This window comes from Toxoplasma gondii, chromosome VIII (genome assembly GCF_000006565.2).
Source record: "Toxoplasma gondii ME49 chromosome VIII, whole genome shotgun sequence".
In the NCBI taxonomy this organism is placed as follows: Eukaryota; Apicomplexa; class Conoidasida; order Eucoccidiorida; family Sarcocystidae; genus Toxoplasma; species Toxoplasma gondii.
Genome location: NC_031476.1, coordinates 778,399 through 795,532, shown reverse-complemented (window position 1 = coordinate 795,532; position 17,134 = coordinate 778,399). Strand labels below are relative to the sequence as shown.

The window sequence follows — 17,134 nt, the reverse complement described above, 5'->3', positions numbered from 1 at the left end:
CAAAACTTCCTCGTTAATTGCAGAGTCCAGTAGGTACATACCGGACAACGTACAAGCATCAATGATGCCTATCTCTGCTTCTCTCTCTAGACTGGGTTTATACGCTGGGTATCGATTCGTATATTCGCAAATTAAAATCCTCATCCAAATATATATATATATATATATTTCTATGAATACATATGCGTGCATGCTTCTTGGCATTTCTGGACCTCGCCAGTTGCATTTTGCGCTGGGGTGAGAAATGCCAAAGTTGTCGGCTTGCCCAGGCCAGAAGTCACCATTTCCTGGATACGCGTCCTTGCGGACATCATGCCTCCTATTACTTGCACACTCTCCTGCAGTTACGCACAGGTACACTTACTTGCGAATACACAGATAACTCTCTCTCTCCATATATGAATATAAATATGTGTATATATATATATATATATGTATACACATGCATATATGTGTATATATGCATGTCCTCGGGGCTGTGCGTCAAACTCGAAATCCGCATTTGTGGAGCAGCGAAATGGAGAAAGCGAAATGGAGGAAGCGAAGTGTGGCGACATTGCAGGCTGAGCGGTGCCTCCAAATGTTTTCTCTTGATGCAGCCGATTGCGGTCTTTTCTCAATTGGGTCTCCACAAGAGCTTTGGGAGCGAGGTGTGAATCTCTCGGACTGCTGATTGTCAGAAATTCCGCCATCCGTTTGCTGGGCTCCCCCTTGATGAGGAAGAGGACAAGCGAAGCACACACGCGGTACACAGGGAGAGAGAACAGAGGGAGAGAAAACAAGAAAGAACAGCGGGAAGACAGGGAGAGAGAACAGATGGAGAGAAAACAAGAAAGAACAGGTGGAAGACAGGGAGAGAGAACAGGAGGGAGGAGCAAGGAGCCGACAATCAGCGAGCTTGGGTTTCGCGGACACTCGCATTTCACAGGTACTCTGTTTTTCCTTCATCGTTTTCTCGTTCTCTGCTTCTCCATCTCTCGTTTTTTATCACCTCTTCCGCCTTCTCTTTGTCTCCTTCCACCGTTCACTGTCTGTGTCACTCCGGAAATCAATCGTTTGTCGGTACCAGGCTTTCAGGAAGCTCTCGTACCTTTTGCTCGAGTACAGAGCTTTCTTTGGACTTCGTAACTCTCGCAGCGAAACCAGTTCGCTGCCCAAGGAAGGAATCAGAGATTCGCGCAGTCTCTCCAATCATGCGTGGAAGTGATGTCTTCTGTTCACTTTTGGAGAGTCACTTTTTTCCCCGGTCGTTCACAGCAGACAACGCCGACATTCCCTAGCGGCGTCGCTGCACAAGATCGCGAATCTTCTTGCTGACAAAGGCCTTCACAAAGAAGGACCTTCCACATATCGTCGCCAAGGTTTCTTCAACTGGCAACTTCTCACAGGTTTCCTCTCAAAAAAAAGAGAAATCCACCCAGCCTGGCTACCTTTTGCTCCTTCTCGCTCCTGGCCTGCGCTCACCCACATCCACCAGGCTTGTTTGCCGGAGAGCTGTCGTCCTCTGTGCAGCCACAAATTCCTTGTGTTTTGCTTCGCCGAGGAAAAAGCCAAAAACCTGACTTCCCGACAGTCCTGCGGTCGGTTCTCCGTCGTGAGTGCCTCCGAGGAGACTGTGACTTTGAGTCGCGCGGACGACGCCGGAGACGAGGAGCTCCAGTTCAGTTCCGAGAAATATCCACAAGAGCGTTATCGGAAGTCCAGCAATGACCCCCCGACTCCACAGAGTCCGGCCGCGTCCCTCGCTCTAGCGAGGAAGAAAAAAAAGCAAAGCCATGAAGACTGCTGACTGCTGTCGCCGCAAAAGTGCCTTTTCTTCGCGTTGTATGTCGGGAAAGTGTGCATGTGTCGCAAACGTTTTTCGGCTGTTTTTTTCCGCGTCCTAATCGACATTTCTGCGTTTTTGATTTTTTTCGCTCGTTTCTCAGAAAAGGACTTTCCGCGGAATCCCATGTCGAGCCTGTCGGAACGCGTTTGCGTGCATCCGACAGAACGCCCCCGCGAAAGTCACCTCTTTCTGCTCTGACAAACTTTTGGGAAGTTCCGCCGGCTCTCTCCCGGCCTTCGCTTCTCAAAGGCCTCGCCGTTTGCTCCTCGGAAAATCCCCAGAGCCACTGCGGAGTTGCAACGTCCGCCTTGTCTGGTCCTGCTGCCTGGGCAGCGCCGCTCTCTCCTTCCAGCCGCCAGAAGCGTTGAGGACCTAAAACTCAGCGAAGAAAAAGGTCTCTTCAGTCCAGTCCCAAGAGAAGACGAACTCGCATGTAGACTGCTTGACGCGTTTCCTTTGCCTGTTGCCCTTCTGAGACTTTCATGTCGTTTCCTGCACACTGGGGTACATGCACAGAGAGTCGTCGACACAGAAAAAACAAATATTTCCGTATCTGTCTGTCTACATATAAATATATATGCATATATTTGCATTCATGTATGTGCGTGTATATATGTCTGCATGCAGCCATGTGTGTTTCTTGATGGTGACATAGATGGACATATGCGTCTAATTTTTTGTTTGACTGGAGAGGCACAGCATCTTTTTCTATCTTTGGGGTCTTCAGGGAATTCTTCAGTTTCCTTCTCTCCCCGCGTTTCATCTCTTTTCTCTCGCCAGCGAGACCTTTTTGTAGCTTCCATTTACGAGCGCTCTCTCACCGTCGCCTTTCCGACCCCCTCTTTGTTCCGGTGGCTTGCTCTACTCCCTCACTGCTACACACTCCCGTCTCCACGCTTCTCTGTGTTTCCCCGGCCTTCTGTCTTCTCTGCTTTACTTCGCCTCTTTTTATTCCTCTTCGCTGTTTGCTTCTTCCTCTTTTTCTCTCCATGTAAATCTGACCGTCTTGCCCTCATCTCCCAGCCTCCTTCGATCTTCGCGACCTGTTCTACGTCGTTCTTCTCTTCCCCCGCCGTTTCCCCGTCGCTTCCTCTCCTCCTCATCTTTCGTCTCCTTCTTCTTTTCCCCCGCCGTTTCCCCGTCGCTTCCTCTCCTCCTCATCTTTCGTCTCCTTCTTCTTTTCCCCCGCCGTTTCCCCGTCGCTTCCTCTCCTGTTTCTTGCTCTCTTCTTTCGCCAGAGAGAGGAACTGGCTGGTCGGAGGCATGGCTGTGAACACAGCAGGAGATCCTGAGAGCCGCGACAGCTGCGTCGAGCGAAGAGACGCGAGAGAAATGAGAGAAGCGGAGACGGAGAACGCGGCGGAGGGAGAAGACACTGAGGCTCGGCGCCTGCCCACTCCTGCGCATGCGCCGGCAACGAACGAACGACGCTCGACGTCTCGCGTTGGGAGCGAGAGACCGGCAGCAGGTAGTCCGGAGGAACGAGACGGAGAGAACGGCGCAGGCGAGGAGAGAGAAGAAGAAGGCGAAGAAGAAGACGAAGAAGAAGACTGGGAAGATGTGGAGGAGGGAGAGAGCGACGACCATCTGTCTTTTCAGGAGCCTCGCGAGCGAACGCCAGAAGAACAAAAGGAGGAAGACAGCGGCCCCTGGGTCGGCTGTCCCCACTACCGGCGCAAATGCAAAGTCGTTGCTCCCTGCTGGTACGATGTTCTTCATATTTCTTTCTCTGCATGCGCGGCAAACGCTTGCTCATTCAACCTTTCTACGACGCTGCAGGGCCATGCGTCCGTACTTTCCTCTGCTCAGTCGTACCGACGCCTCTCCCTCTCCGAACTTACAGACATGGCGATACATGCTTCAGTCCATCTCGCATTCTACAGATGTCTCTCCGTTCCTCTATCCATACATGTACCTACAATCATATTCAAACGCATATGTGCGTCTCATTGACCACTGCATGATTTCTGTGTGCTCCGCGAGTCGAGCTTTCTCCTCTCCACACAAATATAAATATATATATATATATATATGTAAACATGTATATATGTATATATATGCATATATGTATATATGTGTATATAATATGTATATATGTGTATATAATATGTATATATGTGTATATATGTATATATATGTATATATATGTATATATGTATATATATATATATATGTATGTATATCTGTCTGAATCTAATCCCGCCGAGACATGCAGAGAGCCGTGGTGGTGTGCATGTGCAAGTCCGACGCAATCTGTACGCATGCGAATAAATAAGCAAATAAATGTATATGTACATGTATATGTCTATGCGGTGGGGCAAGGACAACTGCCTGCATGCAAGCGTTTGCGAATTTCTTTGTGCATGCGGCTCGACTTTGTTTTTCTTAGCGACGAGGTATTCTGGTGTCGCCACTGCCACAACGAAGTCAAGTCCGACGGCGAGAGAGACTATCGCAAGGCTCAGTGAGTTCCCCCGAAGTGGAGGTCCCTCCTACACATTGTCTCTACTTGAACAACATGCGGATGCATGCGTTTCTACTCCATTCTACACTTTTACAGGTGTATATATATATATATATATATATATATGTATATGTATGTATATGTGTGTATACGTACACGTATACATCTATGCATGCAGGTGCATGCTCCACTATTTGCGTGTGGAAAAATGCACATGCAGGGAAGGTCCTGTGTTGCTGTGCCTGTCGACGTCGAAAAGCCATCAAGACAATCACTTTTCCTTTTCTATCTGCATCACTGTAATCTACTTCCGGCGTGCATTTGTGCCTTCTCTGTCCAGGTATGCATATGTCCATATATGCATATCTATCTGTATCTATCTATATCTATCTATCTATATCTCTATCTCTATCTATATATATGTATATCTCTATCTATATTCATCTATCTATATCTATATCTCTATCTATATTCATCTATCTATATCTATATCTATCTATATCTCTATATCTATCTCTATAATGTGTATATGTTTTGTGCGAATGTCCTTCCAGCGAACTTGATCGAACGGCGGTCAGTGAAATTGTGTGCGCTCTCTGCGAGACGAAGCAGCCTGTCAGCAACAAGTGCATCCAGTGCGACACAACGTTTGCGAGTTACTTCTGCGACATCTGCAAATTCTGGGACGACGAAGGCCTCAAAAAGGAGGTTCGTGGACCCAAAACCTTCCCAGTTCCACTGTAAACGTTGGCCAATCTTCGTTTCCATCTGCCGGTGCATCTGTGCGTACCTCGGTCTCTCTCTCTGTCCACGTTGGTGTGCCTATCCATTCTCTCCATCTGTCTGACCTTTCTCTGTATGTCGCTCGAGGCCTATGTCTCTGCGTCTACCTCTTTCTGTCTACGCGTCTGTGTCTTTCCTTCAGATCCCGGTCCTGTGTCTCTCTCGAGCTGTCTATCTATGTCTGTGTATCTGCGCCTCTCTACTGTGCATGCCACTCTGTGTCTTTCTCAATCTCTTTTTCTCTCTCTCTTTCTCTTTCTCTGACCTTGTGCTTCCTAACCATTGGCCGACGGGTGTCTATCGGCACCCCTGTCGGCCTCGGTTCCTCCCTAGGTTTCCGTCTACGTCGGCTTTAAATTCGTGTTTCTTGTTTGTTTGTTTGTTTGTCTGTTTCGTTAGTCTCCATCATTTGCCTCGGGACTCAATTCGCCCACACAGGAGTCTGTGCATGCAAACGCGTAGACGGACTGACCTAACTCTCGATCCCCACACCCTCTCGGTATCTGTCTCTGTCTGTCTCTGTCTGTCTCTGTCTGTCTCTATCTATCTGTGGATGAAAACCAATCACCATCTCTGCACAAATGTACGTGCAGAGATGCATGCGCATCATCTGCGCGTAGGGGGCGATGTACGACAGATGGCGTTGTTTGTTGCATGCGTCAGGTGTACCACTGCGACGACTGTGGTCTCTGTCGCACCGGTGGACGGGAGAACTACTTCCACTGCCAAGTGTGTGGAAGTTGTTACTCCACGCAGATTCGAAATAGCCACAAATGCGTCGGTGAGTGAACAGACATCGTTCTGCGTTGCTCGACGAGTCTGTTGCCTTCTTCAGCTTCAGCGAGCAACTCAGTTGTCGCCTCGCCGAGAAGCTCTTTCATGCGTCTCTCTGTGTGTGTCTGTGTGTGCCGCCCTGTCGACGAACGTCCGTCCCCGTCTAACTACCTTTATCTATTTACATCTCTATATCTCCATATACATATATGTATATGTATATATATGTATATTTATATGTATAAGTATCTGTATGTATATATCTGTATTTGTTTGTGTCTGAGCAGATGTCCATGTGTGCATGTAATAACTCTCTACGCGCCTATCCGAATGTACCTACGAGTGCATGCATGTGTATATGGGACTATATCGTCGTCGAATGATGCAGTCGATGATACGCCTGGAACGCCTCGAACAGTGTCGATAGGGAGTCAGACGAGTTGAATTAGCACTAACGCGAGTGTGTTTTCCGGTCGTTTTTGCGTCTGGCCTTCGATTTGCATGCATCCTTCAGGAGACGTCTCTCCCCGCGTCGCTTTCGTCCGTGGTTTCTGCGTTCCTTCCATGCGTGTGAAGCGCTTCTTTGCTCGTCGAGGGGATTTGTTGCGTCTCTGTGGTTTCGAGGTCCTCTCTGGTTCTGGCCATTTTTCCGGCAGTTGTGCAGTCCGTTGCTGTTTCGTCTCTTCCGACCAAGACGCGCGGCCGATCTCTCGAAGACTTCTCATGTGCGCCTCTCTTCCATTTTCCTCAGAAAAGGCCATGCACCAGCCCTGCCCGATCTGTTGCGAGAACATGTTCACCAGTGTGCGACAGGTCCACGTCCTGAACTGTGGACACACTCTGCATGCAGTGAGTTCCTCACGAAGCCAGGACTGGAACGACCATTTTGAAGGGAGAGATGCGGTCTGAAGTTGTTCGCGCCTCTCTTGCTGAAGATCGACAGAGCCGCTTGGAGCGCAGAACATGCTTCCTCGCTCCAAGGTCCAAAACGGAGGCAGTGAAACGGAGAAAACACACAGAGAAAGCAAGTCGAGAAGCCAGCGTCGGTGGCTGTGCTACACGTGGTTGACTGCATGCAACTGCATGCAGCGAGGAAACGGCGGGAGAGTGAAAAACTGCAAGGCCTCAGCGAAGGAGAGACAACAGAAAAGACAGGGGGGTTTGCGGGAGAGAATGCACAGAAGAATTCAGGCTTCGTTGCTTGTTTGCGCAGCTCAAAGGTGAAGCGCGTAGTGTTTTTGATTGCGATGAGACGCGCTTGTGTCAGGTTTCGTTTCCATTCTCAGGACTGCCTCCAACAACTCAACTCAGAGTGTCTCGGCTTGCAAGCTCTGCGCTGTCCGCTTTGTAAGTGCCGAGAAACGTGCATGCAGCCAAACGTTCAAGTTTTATCCCAAGCTCTGCATGCAACTTGCTCCGTCTCACATCGCAGCCCCCTCGATTCTGCTTCGACCGAAAATATGCAAACGTAGTGTTTATTCATGCGTAGATGCCTCGCACTGCGCATGCTTTCGCGTGTATGCACATATGGGTTTAGGGTGGGCACACACAAACCTATGTAACTGCGGATATGCGCGCCTTCCCGTAGCTTCACATGCAGACATGTCCGTAGATCGAGGGATGAAGGCGCATATTTGTACATCTCGCTATCTTTGTGCATGCATGTTTAAGTATGTGGATTTGTTCATTTGTTTGTGTGCGTTTTAGGTTGCAAGAGTCTCGGTGACTACGCGAGGATCTGGGAGAGACTTGACGAAGAGGTAGCAAGGACTCCTTTGCCCGAAGAACTGAGGAGAAAAGCAACGGCTATTTGCAACGACTGCGGTACAAGATCGGAAGTGGACTACCATATCGTGGGTAGGAAAAGCGAGAGAGGATCGAAGAATGCCTCATCCATGAAAAAATAAACATAGAGAGAGCCTTGTAGACAGGCAGGCGAATGCATTCATTTATAAACGCGTACATGTATACATATAAATATATAAACACAAACATACACAAACCTATATCTATATCTATATCTATATTTATCTATATCTATATCCATATCTATCTATATCTATATCTATCTGTATGTGCATGTGCGAAGATGCTTAGTTTGATGATAGCCACGGTCGTTAGGCAGGCGCATGTGAAGAGTATTGACTGATGTTTCCAGCGATTGATGTTTCTCTCAATCTTTGCTGCTTTTTTTAGGACTGAAGTGCAGGAACTGTGGCGGCTACAACACCAGAGAAATGAACGCCTAGTGCATCCCTCTGAGAACACAGCGGAGAGGACAGTCTCCTCTTTCTCCACGGGTAAATGCATGCACATGTATGTGTATCCGAATAAATAGAGTATTCGGCTACAGTTATAAACGTCTATAAGGAAAGAAACGTTTTTACATCTAAGTTTACACACGAACGGAGCAAAATGCCTTGGCCTGTTGGTCAGGCTTGTTTATATATCTCTATCTCTATCTATTGATATATATATATATATATATATATATATATGGAAATAACTAGTTTGGTAGAGAGGATGCAAGCAGTTGCTTCTCGAAGAGTTCCACATGCATTTGTTCTGTTTTTCGGCTGCTCGTTTCTTTCTCTTTTCTGTGTGCATGCACCGAGTTCGACACTTCAGAGAGATGGAAAATATTGCTTGGACGCAGAGAGATGAACTCTGATGCATTTCCTTCGCTCAAATCGCTCTCTGTGTCGATCCATTTGAACGCATGTGATCTCTGCGGATCTACGCTATGGCCAGAGATAGAGTTCGATGTATACATCCATACATGCGCTTATTCATGTATATCCACATGCATCTTCTTACACATCTATGCGTGGGCATACAAGGATTTACATTTATGCGCATGTATGCATATATATATATATATATGCATATAAATATATGCATATAAATACAAATATATCTCTATCGATATATATTTATATGAGTGAAGAAACAAGAACAGGGAGAAGGAGAAGCAGGGGGGAAGAAAGGTGGAAGAACAGTCACGAAGAGACAAGGCAAGCGAGTCTTGGGTCCGCTTTCAGTGTGTTCTTTCGTTTCTCCTCTTTCGGGTGTAGGTATCGTCTCGTTTTGTCACATGCATGGAGCTTGCTCGTATTCGTGAAGGGATACAATTCTTTTCTGGTGCATATGCATCGACGCGCGCTGTACACAGACCGCATAAGAAGTCTGCGATCGACGGTTCTTCTGCTTCCGCGCAGAACGATGCAGCCACTCAGAGAGGGGCGTTTCGGAGCTGCACACTCACCCGACGCATGCAAATAAATGCATACAGCAACTTCGCTGTAGACTTATAGAGGTGCACAAGTTTCATACGTAAACGCCCCCGCTATTCACAGGCATATGTGAGGGTTGTTCAACAGATAGTATGGACGTATACATGCGTAGACGCGAGCGCCTGCAAATCGATACTGGCGCCATCCGGAGGCGTCCGCATATCGAACAGCATGCAAATTCAACACACTGTGTCGCGACTTCCTCTCAACGCACAAGGAAAGAGAAAAAGGAAGTGAGACGCAGAAATGCGCCGACTTCCCCAGAGCCCAGGCGATGCGGCGAGTCGCATCACGCGATTACAGACGATTAGAAGAGCCGTCGCAACAGCGAGAAGAAGAGCGCGCTGGAAGAAAAAGAAATGCGTCGACCAGAGCGGAACAGATCGAGAAAGGCACTCAAAGCTGTTCAGATGGTTCTGTCTCTGCAAGAAACTTCCTCGATGCAGAGGCGAACGCGCGTAAAACAAGTCGACAGACGGCGCAAATCCACCTCGCGAGCCTCTAGACACACAAACTCGAACTTTAGATTCTTTGTTTCCGAGAGAAAAAAAGAGAAAACCTTTACTGCGGCTTGTAGGCAGAAGCGGACGGCTTCCGAATCAGCGGTTGTGCAGAGACGTTTTGGAGGAGGACGGCTCCTATTCAAAACAGGAAGTGAAATATAATTTCAAATGCTAAATGCAGAAAGAGGGCACAGAGCTCTTGTTGCAAAACACTGTTTCTACAGAGAAGACATCATTTACGGGGAAACCGGAGCTCGACGAGAACCTCTCGCCGCCAAGACGCGCGATCGCAGTGACTTTTAAACAGTTCTCTTGCTCCAGAGCTAACCGTCTTCACTGACAGCCGCCGTCTCGCCTCTCTACTCCGTTGTCATCCTACTGATGCAGATGTTGCACCCCACACGATACACAATCTACAGTGTAAATACACATTTATATATCTATCTATATATCTACATATATATATATATATATATATATATATGTAGATATTTGTATATTCCTAATGCGACGGCTCTTTCAGTGCGTGATAACTGTAGTTCTGGCGAGTGAGTTTTCTCAAGTTCCGCCGAGTCTGCGCCTTCGTGGATCAGGTTTGCCCGCGTTGATGTCAGGAAGAAAAGCAGGGATGCAGGGCAACAAGCTGTTCTGAAAATCCTACACGAAGGCGGGGACCTAAACTGGATGCCTCCACTCAAAAAGAAAAGCCGCTTCGTTAACCGACAGCCGAAACCGATCGGCACCGAGAGAGCTTCCGCAGAAGGCAAAAGCAAGAAAGAGGTGAGGGCGTCACGACGAGGAAGGAAAGGCAACAGACCACAGAGACACAAAGAGCGGCTTCGACAGAGAGCAGCTCACGACGACTCGAGAAAGCGCCGTTGCCTCCAGACGCAACTCACGTGAGAAGAAAATACATGTTAACGAAAAACTCGACGTTGGGATAAGCCTCGAGGCGAATCGACAAACCGCATTAGAATCAGACCTGATACAGCAGCTCACAAAGAAAAAACAGAAACAGACGTCATCACGAATCTAAAACGGCGACTGGGAGAGACCGCCACATCCCTAGAAGCAGAAAAAGGGCAAGTGTGGGGTCGAAGAAGAGAACGTTTTTGTCCCCTACACCCCCGCGAAAGATCTCTCTTTCGCACAAATCAGAAAACCACACTTGGTGCGCTTCAGACAATTGAAAAATCTAAATAAAAACGCTCGTTCCACACGAGGCTTTCCAAAGTCTCAAGTCCCTCAGCCGGCGTCCGCAGCTCGTCTTTCCTCGTCATTCTGGCCGTGACTTTTAAATCTGCATGCACATGCACAAAACATGCAGTTGTGCATGCAACCACGGACGCGCCTGCGAGAGGCGAACCGGCGGCTGGACCGCACAGCTCAACAAACAACTCTGTCAAAAGAATATTTTAAGTGCAAATGAGTTAAAAGACAATTGATCCAACACAGATTTGTTTCCAAGAAAACCGTGAGCGAGGGAAGTCTTAGAAAACATTTAAAACAAACCATCGTTTTGTAGCCTTGTTTGTATCTCCGCCCTGACTTTTCCTCTCTTAAATCCTCCCCTTGCGTCGTCTCCGTCGCCGCGTCCTTCGCACGCCATATTTGCGTATCGAGATTCATTTGCATACATTCATACAGAGTCATTCATATGTATTCACATATTTAATTATGCGTATATATATATATATATATATATATATATATATGTAAAAATATGAATAAATAGGCATATGCATGTATAAAACCATCTACGCAGATATGCGTGTGTATTCGTCGGGTGCGTCTACCTCACTTACTGCATCTCTGCCCTCCTTCTTTGTGCTTCTTTATGAATTGCGGCAGGAGGGGAAAGTGACGCCTCCACAAGAAATCATGCCGATGATGGTTCCGAGCGTCTGTGCAGAGAAAGAACGAATTGAAGAAGTGAATCAGAGCCAAGCGAAAGTCCTCACGCAGGAACGCCGCTGACGGCAAAGCGACACCAGCCTCAGCCGACGTGGAGAAACGTCCGAGTCGGAGGGAACTGGACTGTCCTTCATTCGTCTTCGTATTCGGTTGAAGCCTTTCTATCACTTTTGTGGAACTTGCGAATCGGCAGTCTGCATGGATCTGAATGGAGCGTTTGCCTTCGAAAGCGTCACGAAGGTGCACAAGGGTGTCTGCGCGTTTTCGCCATTTTTTGAGTCGACAAAAGGCCGGTCTGTTTCTGCTTTCTCGAGGTATGTTGCGGCGCAGTGAACCGACAGGGAGAAAGGAGATAAAATGCGGAGGGGAATTCGAGATCAAACGGAGAAGCAAGGAAAACCACAGAGACACACGAAGAGGAGTGGAGAGCACGCGAGACGACGTGGAGCAAGCGATCGGTGGAAGGAGAGAACGAGGGATGTGCATGTAAGGAGAAGCAGATTTGCAGCCGACAAACGTAGGTTTCTCTGCGACCCGCGCGTCGTTTTCGGCGGGAGAATGCACACAGAAAAACGCCTACCGCGACGAGAAGAAGAAACATGAGGCCGACTCGTACGCTGCGCCACCACACGGCGTTCTTCAGCCGCCGCGCCTGACGAGAGACATCGCGAGCAGAAACGGAGAGAGCGACAGCGAACGCCGGACATGCACGGGAGACACCGCCAAGTCCCAGCGAGAGACGAAAAACGCAGAGAGACGGTGGAAGAGGAAACAGACAAGCAGTAAGGCGAAACGGCGAACAAGGAAGACAAGACGAGAGAGGCGACGAAGGCGAGGAAAGGGAACGCGAAGAGGACAAAGACAAAGTAGAGGAGAGAGAAGAGAGCGAAGACGAAAAGACGAAAGAGAATGCGAGAAAGAAGTCGTGGTGACGCGGAGGACAGGCGGTAAAACGACGAGGAAGAAGAAGAACCAACCTGCTGGAACGCGCCTCAAACAGAGGCGGCGAATCCCAAGGAGACCAAGTTGGAAAAGTCACACCGAGACCATGCAAAAGAGCCTTCCTCACCTGCCTCCGAAATTGTACACTTTCTTGATTCAGACGCTCCGATTGATCGACGAGAATGTCAATGCGCTCTCCACGCTGCAGAATCTTGTCTGTCAAAAAACGAAACCGGACAAAAAAAGGGAAAATGAAAAAACGCGCGAAACGCCGCAAACCTGCAGCGTGAAGAACCTCCAGATGTCCAGGCACCTCGCAGCAGAGAAGGCGGAACGAGAGAAAGAGACTTCCAGCAAAAAATGGAACGTTTTGTAAGGTTCCGATGACTTGAAGAGTCCACGTCTCTCTTCACTTCCAGGACGACGCTTGGCGATGGTAAGGCGGCCGGAAACAAATCGGTTTTTCTGTTCCGGTCTCCCGTAGTTCCACGCCTGGTTCCAGAACTGGCGCTACAGACATCGACCCCAGTCGCAGCGCTGCGCTTCCAGTCAGCGTTGTAGGAGAAGAAGGAATATCTCGAGACGAAAGAGGCAAGCATTGCAGACGCCTCCGCAGTTGCTGGATTCGCCAGAAAGGACACACTGGAGAGAAAGTCGCCATTCTCTTTCCAACTGTTGTCTCACCGATGTTGTCGATCAGGACATTGTGAATGCCGTCAATCTGCATGCGCAGCCGACCCATCGCCTCCGCTTGGTGGTTCTCATTGAACGAATCCTACAAACATTCGCAAAAAATGCTCTACCAGCGACGATTAACTCATGCAGTACACAGGTCTGCACTTCATCTACAGATAGAGTTGATGTTTATAAATATATATATATATATATATATATTTATCATGCATATACACACGTACACACTCCCACCTGCACATATGGATGTATGCGTGATGCTAGTATATATATATATATATATATATTTATCATGCATATACACACGTACACACTCCCACCTGCACATATGGATGTATGCGTGATGCTAGTATATATATATATATATATATATATACATGTTTATGTACAAAATGTAAATATACATGTATCCGTATATAGAATATAAACACTAATATACATTGCCCATAGACGAATATTGCAAATACATACATATATATATATATATACATTTACTGTATAACTTGTAGTTACATAATGAACACGTATCTGCATACAAACATAATGTGCATATATATATATATATATATATAATGTGCATATATATATATATATATATATATATATAGATAATGTGCATATATATATATATATATATAGACACCTGGAAACATAACACAACTTGCAAATGAATAAATGATATATATATATATATACATATATATAAGCTTGGGCGCGCTTGCATACGGATATGCATCTACATATTTGTGCGAAGACAGAGAAGGGAGAAGAAGGAGGAAGCATGCAGATTGGGTGCATGCGGCGTCCCCATGAAAGTCCAACAGGGCAGCGCAGGATGCATGCAATCTCTCACCATGAGGTCCTTCAGTCTAGGTCCGTAGGAGTTCTGCATTGCCAAAGCAATCGCCGTGTGCACAGTTGCTCCGTACATCGCGAGGAATCTGAAGAGCCAAGAGAGACGATAACTTGGATCCAACAGAGAATCACAAGGTCGAAACCAGGCGTTCAAAAGGAGTACATACACCGCAGAAACTGGTTGCCTGAAGATTCGCTCGGAAAGATAATCCCTTCCAGGTCTTGGTCGTTCTCTCACTCTCTAAACAGACACACTCCATGCATTTAAAAGGACCACAGAAACGCACTTTGCCGGGAGAGAAGGAAATGACCGCAAGCAAGTATACAGGGCGCAATCGACACAGAACAATATATGGAGGAAAACGAAAATGAAAGCAGGGTATGCCACAGAGGGGAGCACACAGAGTCGATCGCATGCAAGGCGATGATAGAAGAACCACACACTTGTGCCGCTGCTTCTCTCCCTTTCCGCGCTCTTCACCGTCGACAAAAGAGATTGCGTCTCTTCTACATGTCACAAGGCATTCTCTCGCGTCTCGCGCTCTCGTGAGACAGAACATGGGGCGTCTCTCTGTGAAATCCGCTTCCCGTTGTTCTCTGCGCAAGCTGAGAGAACTCGACATTCACCGAAAACGCGAAGTGCAGTAGAAGTAAGGCCTGGAGCAACTTGACAGGTCTTGTCTCCCTCGTGCTTTCGGGTGTCTCCACACTGGAACGAAGGCGAGAGGACTCTCTGCTTTCGCATTTCTCCTGAACCTTTCCACGCAGATCGGCTTTCAAACCGTGAACAGACACCAAAGAACGAGCAATGAAAAACAACTCTTACGACTTGGCAAAGTCCTCTAAGAACGCGAAAGGCAACGCAAACCCCGCCGCGTCGTCCGCCATGGTGAGGAACGTGATGCCGCGAACCACCATGTAGTGAAAAATATACCTAAAAGAAAAAGACACAATTGCGACTCCTGTGCATGCACATATATATATATATATATATATATATGCATATATACAAATATATACACACATATATACATATATATACACATACATATATACAGATATATATACCTATATGGTAGACGAGCGTATATCGCCACCTACAAACGTATGAAAGGAAGAAAGAACCTGCATCTCCCTTGTTACGCATGCAACAGTGATTCATGTTTACAACTATAAAAGCATATATATATATATATATGCATGTGTACGGATATCCACCTGCATATGTTAAGTGCATTAAGTAGAGTGGTCTCCAGCGTATATTTGAAAAAACAACATTGACATAAAATGCTACGTATATATATATATATATATCTATATATATATACATACATATAAGCTCTAAACTGTATATATAGTTATATGCATATGTATAAATATCCATACATGTCCATATATATATATATATATATATATATATATGATTATTCTTGTGAATTTGGATGTATATATATTTGCATATATGTGACATTTTATGGATGGAGACGTGTGTCGGAAGAGCATTTTTTTTCAGAGAATATTCTGGGGATTGAAGAAGACCGAGCGAGGAGGTGGAAGGCGAAGGTCGCTGTGGAGACGCACCGGTCGTAAACGTAAGACATTTTCTCTTTCTGGCCGGTAGGAAGCTTGCAGAGAAGCAGGCGAGTAACTGTGGGGAAATTTCCCTCCATGTCTGAGTGCTCGGCGAGCACGACGCTGCCTGAGGAAAAAAAGGCGGGGAGAAGAAACGAAACAAATGGAGAGAAGCAGCGACAGAAGCGGAGGGAGAAGAAAGGAGAGAAGGAGAAGATGTAGAAAGCGATAGAGGAGGAGAAGATGAAAGGGAAGGAGAAGAAAGAGGATGAGGAGATGAAGAAGGAGATGACGAAAGAGATAGATGAGGAGAGAGGAGAGGAAGAGTGACGAGAGGGAGAGTGAGGGGAGTGGTACGCGACAGAAGACAACAGACGGAAGCACTGAAGTTGGCGTCGAAGAGTAACTCGAGAGGAAAGGTCAACGAGAAAAGCAGCCGACGGCGAGAAGAGATTCGCACACACCCGGGCAGGCGGCGTTTTTCGAGTCGACTCGTGCTCGCCTCTTACCTCTTGCAGCGAGGGCGTAGATGAGAGGCATGTCTACGAAGCGAAAACAAAGTTTTCAGGCGGCTCTTCCAAAGCAGCTGAGACAACTGGAAACAGACTGACCAAGAGAGAGCGAAGCCTCGGGACTCCGAAAGAGACGCGCTTCAGAAGTTGAGAAGAAGAGAGGAGACAAGAGCATAGGAGCGGAGAAAGAAGAGAAGAAGAGCGAAGAGGAGTATGAGGGGAAGAGAAGACGACGAGACTGGAGGAGAAAGACAAAGCGACGGGGAGTGACAAGAAGAAAGAACCTTATGGACGGAGTCTCGGCTGAGAGGAGGGGGAGGGCGCAACACAGCACCAAAAAAAGAAGAGGAGAAGAGAGAGAGAAAAAAAGGAGAGAGAGGAGAAAGAAAGGGAAAAGGAGACGGATATAAATGAAGAGACAGAGACAGAGGAGACAGAGGAAGTCAACGAAGCGACGGAAACAAGAGAGACACGGACGGAGATCACAGGAAAGAGACAGACGGGTACCGCACACAGGGAGAGAAAGACAGATCGCAAAGGAGAGAAGTAAGAGGGAAGAAAGAGAGGAGATTGGAGAGGAGATTGGAGAGAAGGTGAACAGATCAGACGGCCTCCCCTACACAGAGGTTGCTTGCATAGAAAGCCGGGCGGCGCGTGTATCTGTTGCGGAGAGTCACAGTCAGTGTGGTTTTTCTAAAGCGGAGAAGAGAGAAGAACATCAACAGAAACGCAAAAGTTGGAAGAGCTCCACGAACAGACATGCAGCGAGTCTTTCCAACCGTGGCTTGTCCGGCGTCCTTGTCAACTGTCAAGGAGACGGGAGAGCTTCGAGCAAACGCGGGGAGAAATGAGGGTATCGCTTGGCTCTTTTCGAGGGTGAGATGGCCTCTCTCATTTCCTGCCTCAACAGGTTCAGAGAAATCCAAAAGTTTGGTTTTTCTTCGACCCGGTTTAGCTTTCACCGGAGCTCCCTCGGTCGCGCCCGGGAAGAAGAAACGCGG

General features: G+C 47.4%; 2 protein-coding genes across 2 annotated transcripts; one reads left to right on the top strand and one right to left on the bottom strand.

Moving 5' to 3' along the window:
• Window positions 1-2,449: 2,449 nt before the first annotated feature.
• TGME49_230440 (CHY zinc finger domain-containing protein) lies at window positions 2,450-9,044 on the top strand (the record flags this gene model as incomplete). The annotated part of the gene is made up of 8 exons (XM_002367914.2): window positions 2,450-3,531; window positions 4,218-4,292; window positions 4,847-5,000; window positions 5,739-5,856; window positions 6,601-6,698; window positions 7,136-7,196; window positions 7,557-7,706; window positions 8,046-9,044. 8 exons carry the CDS (start codon window positions 2,450-2,452, stop codon window positions 8,096-8,098), a joined length of 1,791 nt encoding a protein of 596 aa, XP_002367955.2. The 3' UTR covers window positions 8,099-9,044.
• Window positions 9,045-10,715: 1,671 nt separating this feature from the next.
• Window positions 10,716-16,400, bottom strand: TGME49_230430 (vesicle-associated membrane protein, putative). The gene is made up of 9 exons (XM_018780255.1): window positions 16,131-16,400; window positions 15,631-15,748; window positions 14,876-14,983; window positions 14,048-14,135; window positions 13,186-13,276; window positions 12,629-12,717; window positions 12,140-12,211; window positions 11,451-11,549; window positions 10,716-10,945 (listed from the first exon to the last, which is right to left on the bottom strand). Exons 1-8 carry the CDS (start codon window positions 16,159-16,161, stop codon window positions 11,481-11,483), a joined length of 666 nt encoding a protein of 221 aa, XP_018636887.1. The 5' UTR covers window positions 16,162-16,400; the 3' UTR covers window positions 10,716-10,945; window positions 11,451-11,480.
• Window positions 16,401-17,134: the final 734 nt, after the last annotated feature.